The sequence below is a fragment of the Lithobates pipiens genome, unplaced genomic scaffold (assembly GCF_037356315.1).
Source record: "Lithobates pipiens isolate NorthernLeopardFrog02 unplaced genomic scaffold, aLitPip1_a1.2 Scaffold_27, whole genome shotgun sequence".
Taxonomy (NCBI): Eukaryota; Metazoa; Chordata; class Amphibia; order Anura; family Ranidae; genus Lithobates; species Lithobates pipiens.
In genome coordinates this window covers 9,586,043-9,602,724 of record NW_027507788.1, presented here as the reverse complement: position 1 = coordinate 9,602,724, position 16,682 = coordinate 9,586,043, and the positions used below count along the sequence as shown (strand labels likewise).

Here is a 16,682-nt window from a genome sequence, read left to right as displayed (position 1 = left end):
GTCTCGGTCTCTCTCTCGGTCTCTCTCGGTCTCTCTCTCTGTCTCGGTCTCTCTCTCTGTCTCGGTCTCTCTCTCTGTCTCGGTCTCTCTCTCTGTCTCGGTCTCTCTCTCTGTCTCGGTCTCTCTCTCTGTCTCGGTCTCTCTCTCTGTCTCGGTCTCTGTCTCTCTGTCTCGGTCTCTGTCTCTCTGTCTCGGTCTCTGTCTCTCTGTCTCGGTCTCTGTCTCTCTGTCTCGGTCTCTGTCTCTCTGTCTCGGTCTCTGTCTCTCTGTCTCGGTCTCTGTCTCTCGGTCTCTGTCTCGGTCTCTGTCTCTCTGTCTCGGTCTCTGTCTCGGTCTCTGTCTCTCTGTCTCGGTCTCTGTCTCTCTGTCTCGGTCTCTGTCTCGGTCTCTGTCTCTCTGTCTCGGTCTCTGTCTCTCTGTCTCGGTCTCTGTCTCTCTGTCTCGGTCTCTGTCTCTCTGTCTCTCTCTCTGTCTCGGTCTGTCTTTTTCTCGCTCTCTGGCTCTGCCTCTTGCTGTCGCGCTCTCGGTCTTTTATTTATTTTCATTCTCTCGCTCTACCCTCTCTCCACCTCTGCCTTCTCTATAAAGAGATTTTTAGTTTTGGCTGTTGGATTTCAGCTTCTCGTTTTTCCTCTGTGTGTTAGGTCCAGACGGAATCGCATCAAAACGTCAATGTTCAAAGAGTTTGTGGACCCCGACTCCATGGATGAAGACGAGCTAAGTTTGGATAGCGAGTGAGTGTTTACTTTGAAGCTTTGTATTGCCACCACGACCCCCTTATTGCGGGTGCAATGCTCTGCATTCTTAATTACAGCAACACTGATCTTATGACCAATTTGCGTTTTGCAAATTTTTTGCCTATACTACTAATTAATTTATTTTTTTATTTTTATTTTTTATGTGATTATTCCTCAAAGTGGACTGTTACTCTTTAACTGTGTTTGTTTTTATTTTGGCCTACCAGGATTTTTGTAGATCTGACGGTGGATGTGAAAACAGAAGACACTTCTCTAGATTTGCCCAAAGAATCTCCGTGCTCCGAGCCCTCTGCTGGTACTGATAAGAACTGCACTCCTGCACTCTATCTTGCCGAGGTAGCCATTCGCGCATCATGACATTTCTTGTTCCTTCTGTTTTCTAGCAGATTTCTCTCCCAGCTTCGAGGACTTTGAAGAACGTTTTCTTGAGGAGAAGGAGAACTTGTTACCCAAGAAAGGCAGGCCGCATCTGCGATTTGAGATCATCAGTGAAGATGGCTTCTATACGCAGTCTGATAGCGCTGAAGGTAAGTGCCTTTCCTGCCACACTGGGCATGCTGGCTTCTTCATGCTTTCGCCATATAACTAAATATTCATAATAACCGCCTTCAGTCATTTGTTACAGTGTAATCTAAGTGTGCTCTTGTTGTACAGGTGCGTGGAAGACTGTAGTGGAAAAGGTACAAGAGGCTCGAAGTTTGGCAAGACTTAGACATCTCTCCTTCTCTGGTAAGCACAGGATCCTTTCCATAGGACTGTACTCATCCACTTGCTGGCGGCATCACGAGGATGTACGGCGGCAAAGCGGCCCCCCTGCTCTGGGTCGCATACTTAGTGCTTGATCCGCACGCCTGGCTATGCTGTGATTCGTCGCACCACATGCTAGTCCCCGGGCCAATGATTGGCCCACCTGGTGAACGGCTCTGAGCTGCCCTGAACGCAGCTCTGTGAATGTAAACAAAGAGCATGCGTGCGATGACGAGCGATCTTCTTTGTTCATTCCCTGCTAAGCACAACTAGATCCCTGTTAAAAGCAGCAAACTGTACGCACGAAACGCTGGTTAGGCACATATTTATCCCCTTGATCATCCCTTAACCGGTTCCAGACCAGCGCACGCCGATGTACGTCGGCAGAATGGCACGGGCAGGCATATTGGCGTACAGGTACGTCCAATCTTCAATGCCGCTCCCGCCATCGCGAGCGCGCCGGTCGGGACCTCCGTGAGTCCGGGCGCGGGTCCCGCGGACTCGATCGCCACGGGCATACCCGCGATCGTCTCACGGGGACGGCTGAATGGAGGAAATGGCGTGTAAACAGCATTTCTCCATTCTGCCTAGCAACTAGTGACGCTGATCTCTGCTCCATGTGATTGGAGCAGAGATCGGTGTTCACTAAATGAAAGCCCAACCCCCCCACAGTTAGTAACACACCCCTAGGAACACTTAACCCCTACACTGCCACCCACTGGTTAACCCTTTCACTGCCAGTGTCATTTACACAGGAATCACTGCATTTGTATAGCACCGATTATTGTATAAATGTCCCAAAAATGTCCGATGTGTCCGCCAAAATGTCGCAGTCACAATAAAAATCGCTGATCGCCGCCATTACTAGTGAAAAAAAAAAATAATAAAAAATTATTAATAAAAATGCCATAAAACTATCCCTATTTTGTAAACGCTATAACTTTTGCGCAAACCAATCAATAATCGCTTATTGCGATTTTTTTTTTTAATTTTTTTTTTTACCAAAAATATGTAGAAGAATACGTATCGGCCTAAACTGAGGGGAAAAAAAATGTTTTTTTTATATATTTTTGGGGGATATTTATTATAACAAAAAGTAAAAAATAATGCCTTTTTTTTTTTCAAAATTGTCGCTCTATTTTTGTTTATAGCGCAAAAAATAAAAACCGCAGGGGTGATCAAATACCACCAAAAGAAAGCTCTATTTGTGGGAAAAAAAGGACGTCAATTTTGTTTGGGAGCCACGCCGCCACGACCGCGCAATTGTCAGTTAAAGCGACGCAGTGCCGAATCACAAAAAGTGGTCTGGTCTTAGACCAGCAAAATGGTCCGGTCTGTAAGTGGTTAACCACCTAAGGACCGAGCCTCTTTTTGACCCTGGAAATGGCAGTCATTGCAATGCTTTGTCTCCGCATATTTGTGCAGCTGTCTTACAAGTGCATTTTTTTTTTTTTTTTTTTTTTTTTTTTTTTTTTTTTTTTTTAGGAAAAACACTTTTTTGACAAAAAAAAGTTGTTAGCCCAATTTTTTTTTTTTTTTCTTTATTGTGAAAGATGTTATCCCGAGTAAATTGATACCCAACATGTCGCGCTTCAAAATTGCTACCGCTCGTGGAATAACGACAAACTTTGACCCCTAAAAATCTCCATAGGCAACATTTAAAAATTTCTACAAGTTACCGGTTTTCAGTTACAGTGGCGTTCTAGGGCTAGAATTATTGCTCTCGCTCTACCGATCATGGCGATACCTCACATGTGTGGTTTGAGCACCGTTTTCATATGCGGCCCCGACTTGCGTATGCGTTCGCTTCTGCGGGCGAGCTCGGCGGGACAGGGCGCTTCAATTTTATTTATTTTTTTTCTAATTTCTTTTAATTTTATTTTTACACTGTTCTTTTAACCACTTACAGACCGGACCATTTTGCTGGTCAAAGACCAGACCACTTTTTGCGATTCGGCACTGCGTCGCTTTAACTGACAATTGCGCGGTCGTGCGACGTGGCTCCCAAACAAAATTGACGTCCTTTTTTTCCCACAAATAGAGCTTTCTTTTGCTGGTATTTTATCACCCCTGCGGTTTTTATTTTTTGCGCTATAAACAAAAATAGAGCGACAATTTTGAAAAAACACATTATTTTTTTCTTTGTTATAATAAATATCCCCTAAAAATATATTAAAAAACATTTTTTTCCCTCAGTTTAGGCCGATACGTATTCTTCTATATATTTTTGGTAAAAAAAAAATCGCAATTAGTGATTTGGTTTGCGCAAAAGTTATAGCGTTTACAAAATAAGGGATAGTTTTATGGCATTTTTATTATTATTTTTTTTTTACTAGTAATGGCGGCGATCAGCGATTTTTATTGTGACTGCGACATTGTGGCGGACACATCGGACATTTTTGACACATTTTTGGGACCATTGTCATTTATACAGCAATCAGTGCTATATAAATGCAGTGATTCCTGTGTAAATGACACTGGCAGTGAAGGGGTTAACCAGGGGGTAGCAGTGTAGGGGTTAAGTGTTCCTAGGGGTGTGTTACTAACTGTGGGGGGGTTGGGCTTTCATTTAGTGAACACTGATCTCTGCTCCAATCACATGGAGCAGAGATCAGCGTCACTAGTTGCTAGGCAGAATGGAGAAATGCTGTTTACAACGGCATTTCTTCATTCGGCCGCTCCGTGAGACGATCGCGGGTATGCCCGCGGCGATCGAGTCCGCGGGTCCCGCGACCGGACTCACGGGGGTCCCGACCAGCGCGGGAGCGTGCTCCCAAAGGCAGGGCGACAAATTTTAAAGGGACGTACATGTACGCCCATTTGCCTGCCCGTGCCATTCTGCCGACGTACATCGGAGTGCGCTGGTCGGCAACTGGTTAAAAAAAAAACATTTTTGGGTCACTTTTATTCCTGTTACAGGGAATGTAAACATCCCTTGTAATAGACAAAAAGCGTGACAGGACCTCTTTAAGAGCCGAGGGGTCAAAAAGTCCTCAGATCTCATATTTACACTTAAATACAAAAAAAAAAAAAAAATTCTCCTTTTAAGACCATTGGGCGTTAGTGACGCTTGACGTCACTTTCGTCATCCAATGTTATGGAGCCGATTGGAGGGGCCGTCTTTCCCTCGCTCGGTTCCAGGCCTGTCAGGAAAAGGACGCAATCGTCTCGGCCTCTACGATGGCTCCGGTAAGCAGCAGAGACGGCCAGAGCGCGGTGGGAGGGCCCTCTCCCGCCCTGATAAAGGTCTTCTTACGGCGAATACGCCGCAGAGACCGTGAAAAATCTGAGGGGAAAGTATTTCAAGAGACACAACTGTACGGATCATTCTACAGCAGAGTGAAGTATTCCTTTTAAGTACAATTCTGTGCGATTTAACGCTAGTATTTATATTTTCCCTGCAGCCGGTCTGAGTGGGGCGCGGATGTTGGGGGTTCAGCACGACGCCGTGCTTTTCCTGCTGGAACAGCTGACCGGCGCTGAGCGCTGCCGGGGTTACAAATTCCATTTCCACCACCAGGAGGTGGATGAGGAAGAGTTATTGGTGAACGCGACGGGCTGCGCTCGCAGCGAGTTCTACGTCAGGTGGGTGTAGCATTCTGTCCTGTGAGGTATCCACCTAGTGGGCTGTTTGGGTGTTGCGGCTTTTCTCACCGGCCATGTCGTTTTGTTTTTATTTTTATTTTGTAGGAAGAGTACATTTGACATGTTCAATTTCCTGGCCTCTCAGCACCGCACGCTGCCGGAGTTGTGTGCGTATGAGGAGGAGGAAGAGGAAGTGCAGCTGAAGTCCACCAGGTAACACGACTTGCACTTCTGCCTATCATTCACAGATATGTCAGAAGTTGTGCACAGATATTACAGGACCTGCACCGTGGAAGGCAAGCAGAGGGCATATGACTAGTGACCATGCCTATAGGCTCCCTGCTGGTCTGTTAACCCGTTACTGACTTGCTTATACCTTGTCCGGCGCTAGATCTTTTGTATGTTGAGATGATTATCTTGGTAGAGACAGAGCTTTGCTTCCTCATGTCAGTCATGCCCCCTGGTGACTGGTTGGGGGATAATCAAGCAGCAGGTGAGGTTTTAGGGAGCACATATCCACAGAATGGATGAAGCAGGGAGATACTTGCACTGCAGGTTGTTGGGTACATCTCCCTCTCCGGTAAGGGAGTCTGTAATTCTGTGTTTTTATAGACACAAATGCTGGACTCGGGAGCGCCGCCCGCAAGGTAACCCCCTCGGAAGTGCTTCTCCTAGTGGGTTATCTGATGTGGGGAGGAGCTGCGAGAGCTGCCGGGGACCCCAGAAGAGCAGGTTCAGGGCCACTCTGTGCAAAACGAGCTGCGCGGTGGAGGTAACTGATATTTAACCACTTGCCGCCCGCCCTATAGCAAATGGACGGAGGCAAAGTGGTTTCATAATCCTGACCGGACGTCATATGACGTGATCAGGATTATGAGCCGCTGCGCGCCCCCGGGGGCGCGCATCGCGGCGATCGTTGTTGCGGGGTGTCAGTCTGACACCCGGCAACTACGATCTCGGTAAAGAGTCTCCGACGGAGACTCTTTACCACGTGATCAGCCGTGTCCAATCACGGCTGATCACAGTGTAAATGGGAAAAGCCGGTGATCGGCTTTTCCTCACTCGCGTCTGTCAGACGCGAGTAGAGGAGAGCCGATCGGCTGCTCCTCTGACAGGGGGGGTCTGTGCTGATCGATAATCAGCACAGCCCCCCCGAGGATGCCCACACTGGACCACCAGGGACGCCACCAGACCACCAGGGATGCCAAGGACAAGGCATGCCACCCTAGACCACCAGGGATTCTAGTCAGTGCCACAATGGATGCCAATCAGTGCCCATAATGGATGCCAATCAGTGCCCACAATGGGCATCACTGATTGGCATGCATTATTGATTGGCATCCATTAGTGCAATATATTATAATACAATGCCGCCTATCAGTTCCCATCTGTGCCGCCTATCAGTGCCTACCCATGCCCACCTGTGCCGCCTACCCATGCCCACCTGTGCCGCCTACCCATGCCCATCCGTGCCAATTTGTGCCACCTATCAGTGCCCATCCGTGTCGCCCATCAGTGCCGCCTATCAGTGTCACATATCGGTGTCCATCAATGCCACCTCATCAGTGCCACATATCGGTGTCCATCAATGCCACCTCATCGGTGCCCATCAGTGCCGCCCTATCATTGCCCATCAGTGTAACCCCATCAGTGCCCATCAGTGAAGGAGAAAACTTACTTATTTGCAAATTTTTTTTTTTAAATTTTCGGTATTTTTTTATTTGTTTAGCAAAAAATAAAAACCGTAGAGGTGATCAAATACCACCAAAAGAAATCTCTATTTGTGGGAAAAAAATGATACAAATTTCATTTGGGTACAGTGTAGCAGGACCGCGCAATTGTCATTCAAAGTGCGACAGCGCTGAAAGCTCAAAATTGGTCTGGGCAGGAAGGTGTTTAAGTGCCCCCCGGTATTGAAGTGGTTAAAAAAAAACAAAAAATTACCCTAAGGCTACTTTCACACTGAAGACGCTTTACAGGTGCTACAGCGCTAAAAATGGCGCCTGCATAGCGGCTGTAAAGAGCCTCTCCAGTGTGAAAGCCCGAGTGCTTACACACTGGAGCGGTGCACTTGCAGGACGGTAAAAAAAAAAAAGTCCTGCAAGCCGCATCTTTGCAGCACTGTAGGAGCGTATACACCGCTCCTAAAGCGCCCCCTGCCCATTGAGATTAGTGGGGCAGCGCTGGCAAACTGCTGCCGCAGTGGCGCTTTGCGGGGGCGGTTTTAACACTTTTTCAGCCACTAGCGGGGGTTTAAAGCGGAGTTCCAGCGAAAAGTGAAACTTCTGCTCATTTGATTCCCCCTCCCCCCCTCCGGTGCCACAATTGGCACCTTTCAGGGGGCAGGGGGTTGCAGATACCTGCCTAATACAGGAGCAGCTGCAGTATTTGTAGCTGCTGGCTTTTAATAATTTTTTGTTTTTATGTGCACTCCCGCTTTAAAGCTCCCCGCTAGCGGCCGAATAGGGATGCTAAAAAATAGTGACGCGTTACAGCCAAAGCCCAATTTTATATCTATCTATCTATATATCTATCTATCTATATATATATATATATATATATATATATATATATCTATATATATATATATCTATATATATATATATATATGTGTGTATATACATATATATTTCTCTTTCTTTTACATGCTGTGACCAGAGCAAAACTTTATATATAAAAAATGTCCTAATGTGTCCCTGGTCATCTCCACACCACTTATAGGATGCACTTTTTACAGTATTTTAAAGATGATTTTTTTTTTACTTAACTTTCCCAAAAAATTGTGACAAATTACAGCTTCAAAAAACTTGCCATGCCTCTTGCTAAATACCTTGGACTGTCTGTCCAATAAGGGGTCATTTGGGGGGTACTTGTACTGTCCTGACTTGTTTGGGACTCAAGAAATGAGATCGGCCGTCAGTACATCAGTGTCACATAGTTTGTGGACTCCATCTTTTTATTTTTTTTTTTTTTTTTTTTTTTTTACAGATTAAATGATGTACACTGATTTGGGTTATTTTCAAGAAATGGAGCAGAATACATTTTGGCCTAAATTTATGAAGAAAGATTATATGCAACATTTTATAACAAATATTTTGTCTTTTTTTTTTTTTTTTTTCCACCAGTGGTGGTTAACACCAAAAGAAAGCTCTATTTGTGTGAAAAAAAAAAATTCTAAAAATTATGCATGACCGCACAATTGTCATTTAAAATGTGACAGCGCTGAAAATTTGGCCTGGGCAGGAAGGGGATGAAAGTGCCTGGGATCGAAGTGGTTAAAATCGCTCTTCTTTTTTTTTTTTTTTTTTTTTCTTAGGCGAGCGACCAGCTTGGACCTTCCAATGGCAATGAGGTTCCGCCACCTGAAGAAAACATCCAAAGAGGCTGTGGGCGTGTACAGGTAAGTGACGTGCTGGGAGAGGTTGGTTGGCATCAGTTTTCTTTTGACCCGTCCATCACCACCTGTCCTTCTCTGCAGGTCATCTATCCACGGCAGGGGCCTGTTCTGTAAGAGGAACATTGACGCTGGCGAGATGGTCATCGAGTACTCGGGCATTGTCATCCGAGCTGTGCTGACTGACAAGAGGGAGAAATTCTATGACAGCAAGGTAACGCCCTCTTCCCAGAAGCCCTTGTGCTGCTTTCAATATGTGGCCATCTTCTCAGCCTTCACTGTACACAGAGACATTTAACATTTAGGACAGGTACCGCCTCTTGAAGAGGTCAGTAGACGGTCGCTGTTATTGGGTCACTTGAATCTTGTAGGCCAGAGGTCTCCAAACTGCGGCCCATGGGCTGAATATGGCCTTTTTGCTCACTTTAATTCAGCCCTTGGGGCACCAACGCCATCTGCCGACGCCAGCGACGGGGCCCTGTTGCTCCCTCTGACGCCAGCGACGGGGGGCCCTGTTGCTCCCTCTGACGCCAGCGACGGGGGGCCCTGTTGCTCCCTCTGACGCCAGCGACGGGGGGCCCTGTTGCTCCCTCTGACGCCAGCGACGGGGGGCCCTGTTGCTCCCTCTGACGCCAGCGACGGGGGGCCCTGTTGCTCCCTCTGACGCCAGCGACGGGGGGCCCTGTTGCTCCCTCTGACGCCAGCGACGGGGGGCCCTGTTGCTCCCTCTGACGCCAGCGACGGGGGGCCCTGTTGCTCCCTCTGACGCCAGCGACGGGGGGCCCTGTTGCTCCCTCTGACGCCAGCGACGGGGGGCCCTGTTGCTCCCTCTGACGCCAGCGACGGGGGGCCCTGTTGCTCCCTCTGACGCCAGCGACGGGGGGCCCTGTTGCTCCCTCTGACGCCAGCGACGGGGGGGCCCTGTTGCTCCCTCTGACGCCAGCGACGGGGGGCCCTGTTGCTCCCTCTGACGCCAGCGACGGGGGGCCCTGTTGCTCCCTCTGACGCCAGCGACGGGGGGCCCTGTTGCTCCCTCTGACGCCAGCGACGGGGGGCCCTGTTGCTCCCTCTGACGCCAGCGACGGGGGGCCCTGTTGCTCCCTCTGACGCCAGCGACGGGGGGCCCTGTTGCTCCCTCTGACGCCAGCGACGGGGGGCCCTGTTGCTCCCTCTGACGCCAGCGACGGGGGGCCCTGTTGCTCCCTCTGACGCCAGCGACGGGGGGCCCTGTTGCTCCCTCTGACGCCAGCGACGGGGGGCCCTGTTGCTCCCTCTGACGCCAGCGACGGGGGGCCCTGTTGCTCCCTCTGACGCCAGCGACGGGGGGCCCTGTTGCTCCCTCTGACGCCAGCGACGGGGGGCCCTGTTGCTCCCTCTGACGCCAGCGACGGGGGGCCCTGTTGCTCCCTCTGACGCCAGCGACGGGGGGCCCTGTTGCTCCCTCTGACGCCAGCGACGGGGGGCCCTGTTGCTCCCTCTGACGCCAGCGACGGGGGGCCCTGTTGCTCCCTCTGACGCCAGCGACGGGGGGCCCTGTTGCTCCCTCTGACGCCAGCGACGGGGGGCCCTGTTGCTCCCTCTGACGCCAGCGACGGGGGGCCCTGTTGCTCCCTCTGACGCCAGCGACGGGGGGCCCTGTTGCTCCCTCTGACGCCAGCGACGGGGGGCCCTGTTGCTCCCTCTGACGCCAGCGACGGGGGGCCCTGTTGCTCCCTCTGACGCCAGCGACGGGGGGCCCTGTTGCTCCCTCTGACGCCAGCGACGGGGGGCCCTGTTGCTCCCTCTGACGCCAGCGACGGGGGGCCCTGTTGCTCCCTCTGACGCCAGCGACGGGGGGCCCTGTTGCTCCCTCTGACGCCAGCGACGGGGGGCCCTGTTGCTCCCTCTGACGCCAGCGACGGGGGGCCCTGTTGCTCCCTCTGACGCCAGCGACGGGGGGCCCTGTTGCTCCCTCTGACGCCAGCGACGGGGGGCCCTGTTGCTCCCTCTGACGCCAGCGACGGGGGGCCCTGTTGCTCCCTCTGACGCCAGCGACGGGGGGCCCTGTTGCTCCCTCTGACGCCAGCGACGGGGGGCCCTGTTGCTCCCTCTGACGCCAGCGACGGGGGGCCCTGTTGCTCCCTCTGACGCCAGCGACGGGGGGCCCTGTTGCTCCCTCTGACGCCAGCGACGGGGGGCCCTGTTGCTCCCTCTGACGCCAGCGACGGGGGGCCCTGTTGCTCCCTCTGACGCCAGCGACGGGGGGCCCTGTTGCTCCCTCTGACGCCAGCGACGGGGGGCCCTGTTGCTCCCTCTGACGCCAGCGACGGGGGGCCCTGTTGCTCCCTCTGACGCCAGCGACGGGGGGCCCTGTTGCTCCCTCTGACGCCAGCGACGGGGGGCCCTGTTGCTCCCTCTGACGCCAGCGACGGGGGGCCCTGTTGCTCCCTCTGACGCCAGCGACGGGGGGCCCTGTTGCTCCCTCTGACGCCAGCGACGGGGGGCCCTGTTGCTCCCTCTGACGCCAGCGACGGGGGGCCCTGTTGCTCCCTCTGACGCCAGCGACGGGGGGCCCTGTTGCTCCCTCTGACGCCAGCGACGGGGGGCCCTGTTGCTCCCTCTGACGCCAGCGACGGGGGCCCTGTTGCTCCCACTGACGCCAGCGACGGGGGCCCTGTTGCTCCCACTGACGCCAGCGACGGGGGCCCTGTTGCTCCCACTGACGCCAGCGACGGGGGCCCTGTTGCTCCCACTGACGCCAGCGACGGGGGCCCTGTTGCTCCCACTGACGCCAGCGACGGGGGCCCTGTTGCTCCCACTGACGCCAGCGACGGGGGCCCTGTTGCTCCCACTGACGCCAGCGACGGGGGCCCTGTTGCTCCCACTGACGCCAGCGACGGGGGCCCTGTTGCTCCCACTGACGCCAGCGACGGGGGCCCTGTTGCTCCCACTGACGCCAGCGACGGGGGCCCTGTTGCTCCCACTGACGCCAGCGACGGGGGCCCTGTTGCTCCCACTGACGCCAGCGACGGGGGCCCTGTTGCTCCCACTGACGCCAGCGACGGGGGCCCTGTTGCTCCGACTGACGCCAGCGACGGGGGCCCTGTTGCTCCGACTGACGCCAGCGACGGGGGCCCTGTTGCTCCGACTGACGCCAGCGACGGGGGCCCTGTTGCTCCGACTGACGCCAGCGACGGGGGCCCTGTTGCTCCGACTGACGCCAGCGACGGGGGCCCTGTTGCTCCGACTGACGCCAGCGACGGGGGCCCTGTTGCTCCGACTGACGCCAGCGACGGGGGCCCTGTTGCTCCGACTGACGCCAGCGACGGGGGCCCTGTTGCTCCGACTGACGCCAGCGACGGGGGCCCTGTTGCTCCGACTGACGCCAGCGACGGGGGCCCTGTTGCTCCGACTGACGCCAGCGACGGGGGCCCTGTTGCTCCGACTGACGCCAGCGACGGGGGCCCTGTTGCTCCGACTGACGCCAGCGACGGGGGCCCTGTTGCTCCGACTGACGCCAGCGACGGGGGCCCTGTTGCTCCGACTGACGCCAGCGACGGGGGCCCTGTTGCTCCCACTGACGCCAGCGAGATTTCTACTCCTAATGGCCACAGTCCGGCCCCCTTAAAGCCTAAAGGTTATTAAACTGTCCCTTTTTGTTTAAAAAGACCTCTGCTTTAGGCATTCAGGGGACTACAAGCTTCAGAATGCCTGTGGTCTATTATAAGATAAGTTCACCTGGTTTTACAGTGTACTTATCCTTTAACATGGAGATAATGCCGTCATCTCTGATATCATTCAGACGAGTATGCGTTGGGTTACAGCGCAGGTACGCGAATAGCTGGTTGTTTAGGACGCTGTCAGGGGCCGGCTCCTTAACAACTAGCTATTTATTGGTTGCTAGGACGCTGGTGGGTGTTTTTGTTAAAGAGCCTGAATCTACCAGCTTCCTTAACCAGTGATAATGGCTCCCCGCAGCGGTCAGCATGTTCCAGCTCCTCTTGTGCAGGAGCGATGCCATCGCTAGAGGGGGAGGAGGCGGAGAGACAGCGGGCCGCACAGCAGGGAACAATCGACTCCCAGAATCTACAGGGGGAGGGAGGCAGGGAAAGGCCAGACAGGCTCCTACACAGGATGGAGCATTGAACATCAGCTCTCTTGGTGACCACCGAAGTGGGGCCTGAGCAGAAGGGCATCCTTTACCCACTGAGAAGGAAGCCGGAATATACCGGGTCCTTAACAATCAGCTGTTCACTGGTTGTTAGGGAAGAGGCGGGTGCCCACTACTTAGCAACCAGCATGTTTTTGCCATCTGACCGTAAAATCGAACCTTGTGTGCGTGTTTGGTGTGTTTCCCATTGACCTCAATGGAAGGCGCTTCTTTTGTACGCTTTTAGAGGGCTGTGTTTTACCTGCATAGGGATGCTCAGGTGGTGTTTGCATCCCCGTGCCAGCAGTACCATTGGTGTCAGTTGGCACGCATTGGCTGCACAGACACAACCGCTGATTCTAATTCTAATTTAAAGTGGTATTATAGGTTTTGCTTTAAAAAAAAAAAAACTGTCATACTTCCGTGCTCTGTGTAATAGTTTTGCACAGAGCAGCCCCGATCCTCCTTTTCTCAGGTCCCCCGTCGGTGCTTCTGGGTCGTCCTCCCCTTGACCAGTGCCCCCAATAGCAAGCAGCTTGCTGTAGGGGCCCTGGTGGGTACTTGCTTCCGAGCCTCGCTCTATGCATTCATAAGACACGGCCCTGCTCTCTCATTATTGGCTCACTGGTTGTGATTGACCACAGTGGGAGCCAATGAGGAGAGGGAGTCCTGGGATATGCACATTGCTGGATTGAGAGGGGGCTTAGGTAAGTATTGGGGGGCGGGGGGGAAGCAGCACACAGAAGGTTTTTTTACCTTCATGCATAGAATGTACCTTCAGGCCTTACAACCACTTTTTAACATGCATGAGGCTGCATTCAAGGCCTTGCACCCACGCAGAACACCTGTGCATCCCTTTGTGGGTAAACATGAGTGTAAGCTTTATTCTGCCCCTATGTAAACAAGGCCTCAAAGGTGTAAAAAAAAAAAAAAAATATTTAAAATGGGTGTTTATCGTTGGAACTGCCACTGATTCCTAATTTTGTGGGTTCGTTGTCTCCAGAACTGCCACTGTTCCTAATTTTGTGGGTTCGTTATCTCCAGTACTGCCACTGATTTCTAATTTTGTGGGTTTGTTGTCTCAAGAACTGCCACTGATCCTAATTTTGTGGGTTCCTTGTCTCAAGAACTGCCACTGATAATATTGTGGGTTTATCTCCAGTACTGCCACTGATTTCTAATTTTGTGGGTTCGTTGTCTCCAGAACTGCCACTGATTTCTAATTTTGTGGGTTCGTTGTTACCAGAACTGCCACTGATTCCTAATTTTTGTCTCCATTCTAGGGAATCGGATGTTACATGTTCCGCATTGACGATTTCGACGTGGTCGACGCCACCATGCACGGCAACGCGGCGCGTTTCATCAATCACTCCTGCGAGCCCAACTGCTACTCCCGCGTCATCCACGTGGAAGGCCAGAAGCATATAGTCATCTTTGCCCTTCGCAGCATTTACCGCGGCGAGGAACTGACGTACGACTACAAGTTCCCCATCGAGGACGCCAGCAGCAAGCTGCACTGTAACTGTGGTGCCAAAAAGTGCCGCCGTTTCCTGAACTGAGCGAGGCACATCAAAAAAAAATAAAAAAAATTAAAAAATATTGAACAAAAAATTTAAAAGAATAAAAAAATAAAATTACAAAAAAATAAATAAAAATCCACGGCCGCAAGTGCTGGTCTGGAAGTGCTGGCACTTCCACGGCGGACGCAAGATTTCGGGTGATGGCGCTGCTCGGCAGAGAGGGGTCAACATTACAAGAAGTCGCACTTTACCCTCTGTCCTGGCTTGCCCGTCATTTAGAGTACAGGGCAGACCTCTCCTTCCTCTCAGGGTCTTCAAGAATTGTCTCCTCTCTGGACACCTCCCCCTCCCCCCCTCTTCCCTTGCTGCTAACTGCTAGCGCTCGCCCCCCCGTAAGCTCACGTGTTTTTCTCGCAACGGCTGTGGAAAACGAGGAGCGGCGCTCATAATACGCAACAAGCAATGGGCACCCCCGCCCCCCCCCCCTCCCCTTGCTGTTTTAACTCATTGATCTCCTGCCGTCTATATTCACTCCCATTCAGAGAGCGTATCCAAAATCGGGGAGCAAAAAACGGAAACGTACTGTTTTGGGGGTGACAATCATTTTTAATCCTTTTTGCTGCTAACCACCTGCTCAGCCCTGCAAAGGGGGTACAAAAATAAAAAAATACTCCCCTGCTTCCGTCAGCTTTGTACCATTTTTATTAAACCAATAACCCACCGGGAATACATGGAGCTTCTTGAAATGTGGAGCTTGACCAGACAGACTCCATCTTTTTGATATATATTTTTTTTTTTTTTGTTCTCTATTATTATTATTTTTATTATTATTATTTTATTTTATTATTTTTTTTGCAATGCAGCGAGTGGTGAGAGCAATTGAAGTTTTGAAAATCGCGTCTGTTAAAGAGACAAGCATCTTGAGGAGAGAGTGTAAATAAATGTACAAAGAATTTGTAAGAACATTGTTTTCTATGCACTTTTTTTATTTAAGGACTTGCTGGGGGGGAGAAAAAATGTTTCATTGTTTCACCTTCTGTTTAGAATTTTAAATAAAACAAACATTTTGTCACGTGTAGGTGCTGTGCTTTTCAACCACAGGCTTCCGAAGGAGAAGGGTGCTGGCTTGCAATCAGAGCCAGGGGTAAAGTCAAGCCAAGTAACCAATCAACGTTAAGGCTTCATTCATAATTGCTCAACTCCAAAGTCGCCCCCCCCCCCCTTTCCTAGCCTGACAGGCTGCATGCTCAGTTAAGGGTCTGGTATGAATTTTTGGGGGGGATCCCAAACTGGTTTTTAATTGTGGCGTTTCCCTTAGCCACTTGCCTACGGTGTAATTTCACCCCCTCCATACCCAGACCAATTTTCAGTGCCGCCACACTTTCAATGACAATTGCGGTCATGTAACAAGGTACCCATATGACATTTTTATCAAATTTTATTTTTATTTTTTCACACAAATAGTTTTCTTTTGGTGGTTTTTAATCACTGTTGGGTTTTTTTTTTTTGCCAAAAAATGAAAAAATTTAAATAAATTTCTTAGCTTTTGTCCGGTAAATTTTTTTAAATAAGTAATCTCCTTCACTGATGTGCGCTGATGAGGGAGCACTGTAGGTGGCACTGACTGGCATCACTAATGGGCACTGCTGGGAGGGCTGTACTGTAATCAGTGCCCTGATTACCTGTTCAGATGTCCCCTGGGAGGAGATGCTGCTGATCTGCTCTCCTCTCCTTCCCTCTCCTCGCACTCTGTCAGTGTGAGGAGAGGATAGCCGATAAAGGGCACTTGTTTACATGTGACCGGCTGTGATTGGACACGGCCGATCACATGGGTTAAGAGCCACCTCTTCGGCCTAGGGCAGTGATGGCGAACCTTGGCACCCCAGATGTTTTGGAACTACATTTCCCATGATGCTCATGCACTCTGCAGTGTAGTTGAGCATCATGGAAAATGTAGTTCCAAAACATCTGGGGTGCCAAGGTTCGCCATCACTGGCCTAGGGGCGCGGCTGCACTGCGTGCCGGTTCTGGGGCACCATCATATGACGTTGTCCCACAACGAGAGCGCCACCCCGCCACTGTCATTTTACTATATGGTGGGTGACAAGTGGTAAAATCTATACCAGACCTATAGGCCCTGGTATGGACTAGGCACACCCAACCCCCCCACCCAAACCTCAACACCCCCCTCAGGGATAACCCACTGACAGCTAATGCCTTATCAGTAGCTAAGCTTGCAGTTCACATAGAGGGACCTTTTTTTTTTCCTTTTTGGCTATCGGGCGCTCCTCTCCAATCGCCCAAGTGTTCACTTCGGTAACACCTCCAGTGTCGTTATCAAAAAGGTAGCAGCCCTAGACCCCAACGGCGTAATTCACTTATCGCCTACAATTGGGATACAACCCATTGGAAGTAATTCTTTCTTTCTATATCTTCCACGCAGTAACTTACCACTAGACAGCCTTAACCGGTGTTCTGCCATCATATAGTGTTCGTGTTGTACTGCGCATGCGCAGTACGGAGCAGACGAAGCTTTGGAAAATCTCCGA

General features: G+C 51.4%; 1 protein-coding gene across 2 annotated transcripts in view; it reads left to right on the top strand.

Moving 5' to 3' along the window:
• KMT2B (lysine methyltransferase 2B) overlaps positions 1-15,205 on the top strand; it is a 76,703-nt gene extending 61,498 nt beyond the window's left edge. Inside the window, exons 29-37 of one of the 2 annotated variants that reach the window (XM_077456395.1) lie at positions 645-734; positions 965-1,053; positions 1,145-1,285; positions 1,413-1,487; positions 4,910-5,090; positions 5,196-5,303; positions 8,407-8,490; positions 8,569-8,698; positions 13,897-15,205. In XM_077456395.1, the coding sequence (XP_077312521.1) occupies positions 645-734; positions 965-1,053; positions 1,145-1,285; positions 1,413-1,487; positions 4,910-5,090; positions 5,196-5,303; positions 8,407-8,490; positions 8,569-8,698; positions 13,897-14,172 (1,174 nt within the window). In that variant the 3' untranslated portion in view covers positions 14,173-15,205. Of the gene's footprint in view, positions 1-644; positions 735-964; positions 1,054-1,141; positions 1,286-1,412; positions 1,488-4,909; positions 5,091-5,195; positions 5,304-8,406; positions 8,491-8,568; positions 8,699-13,896 lie in introns of both variants that reach the window. The other variant, XM_077456394.1, reaches the window with a different exon arrangement.
• The last annotated feature ends 1,477 nt before the right edge of the window (positions 15,206-16,682 follow it).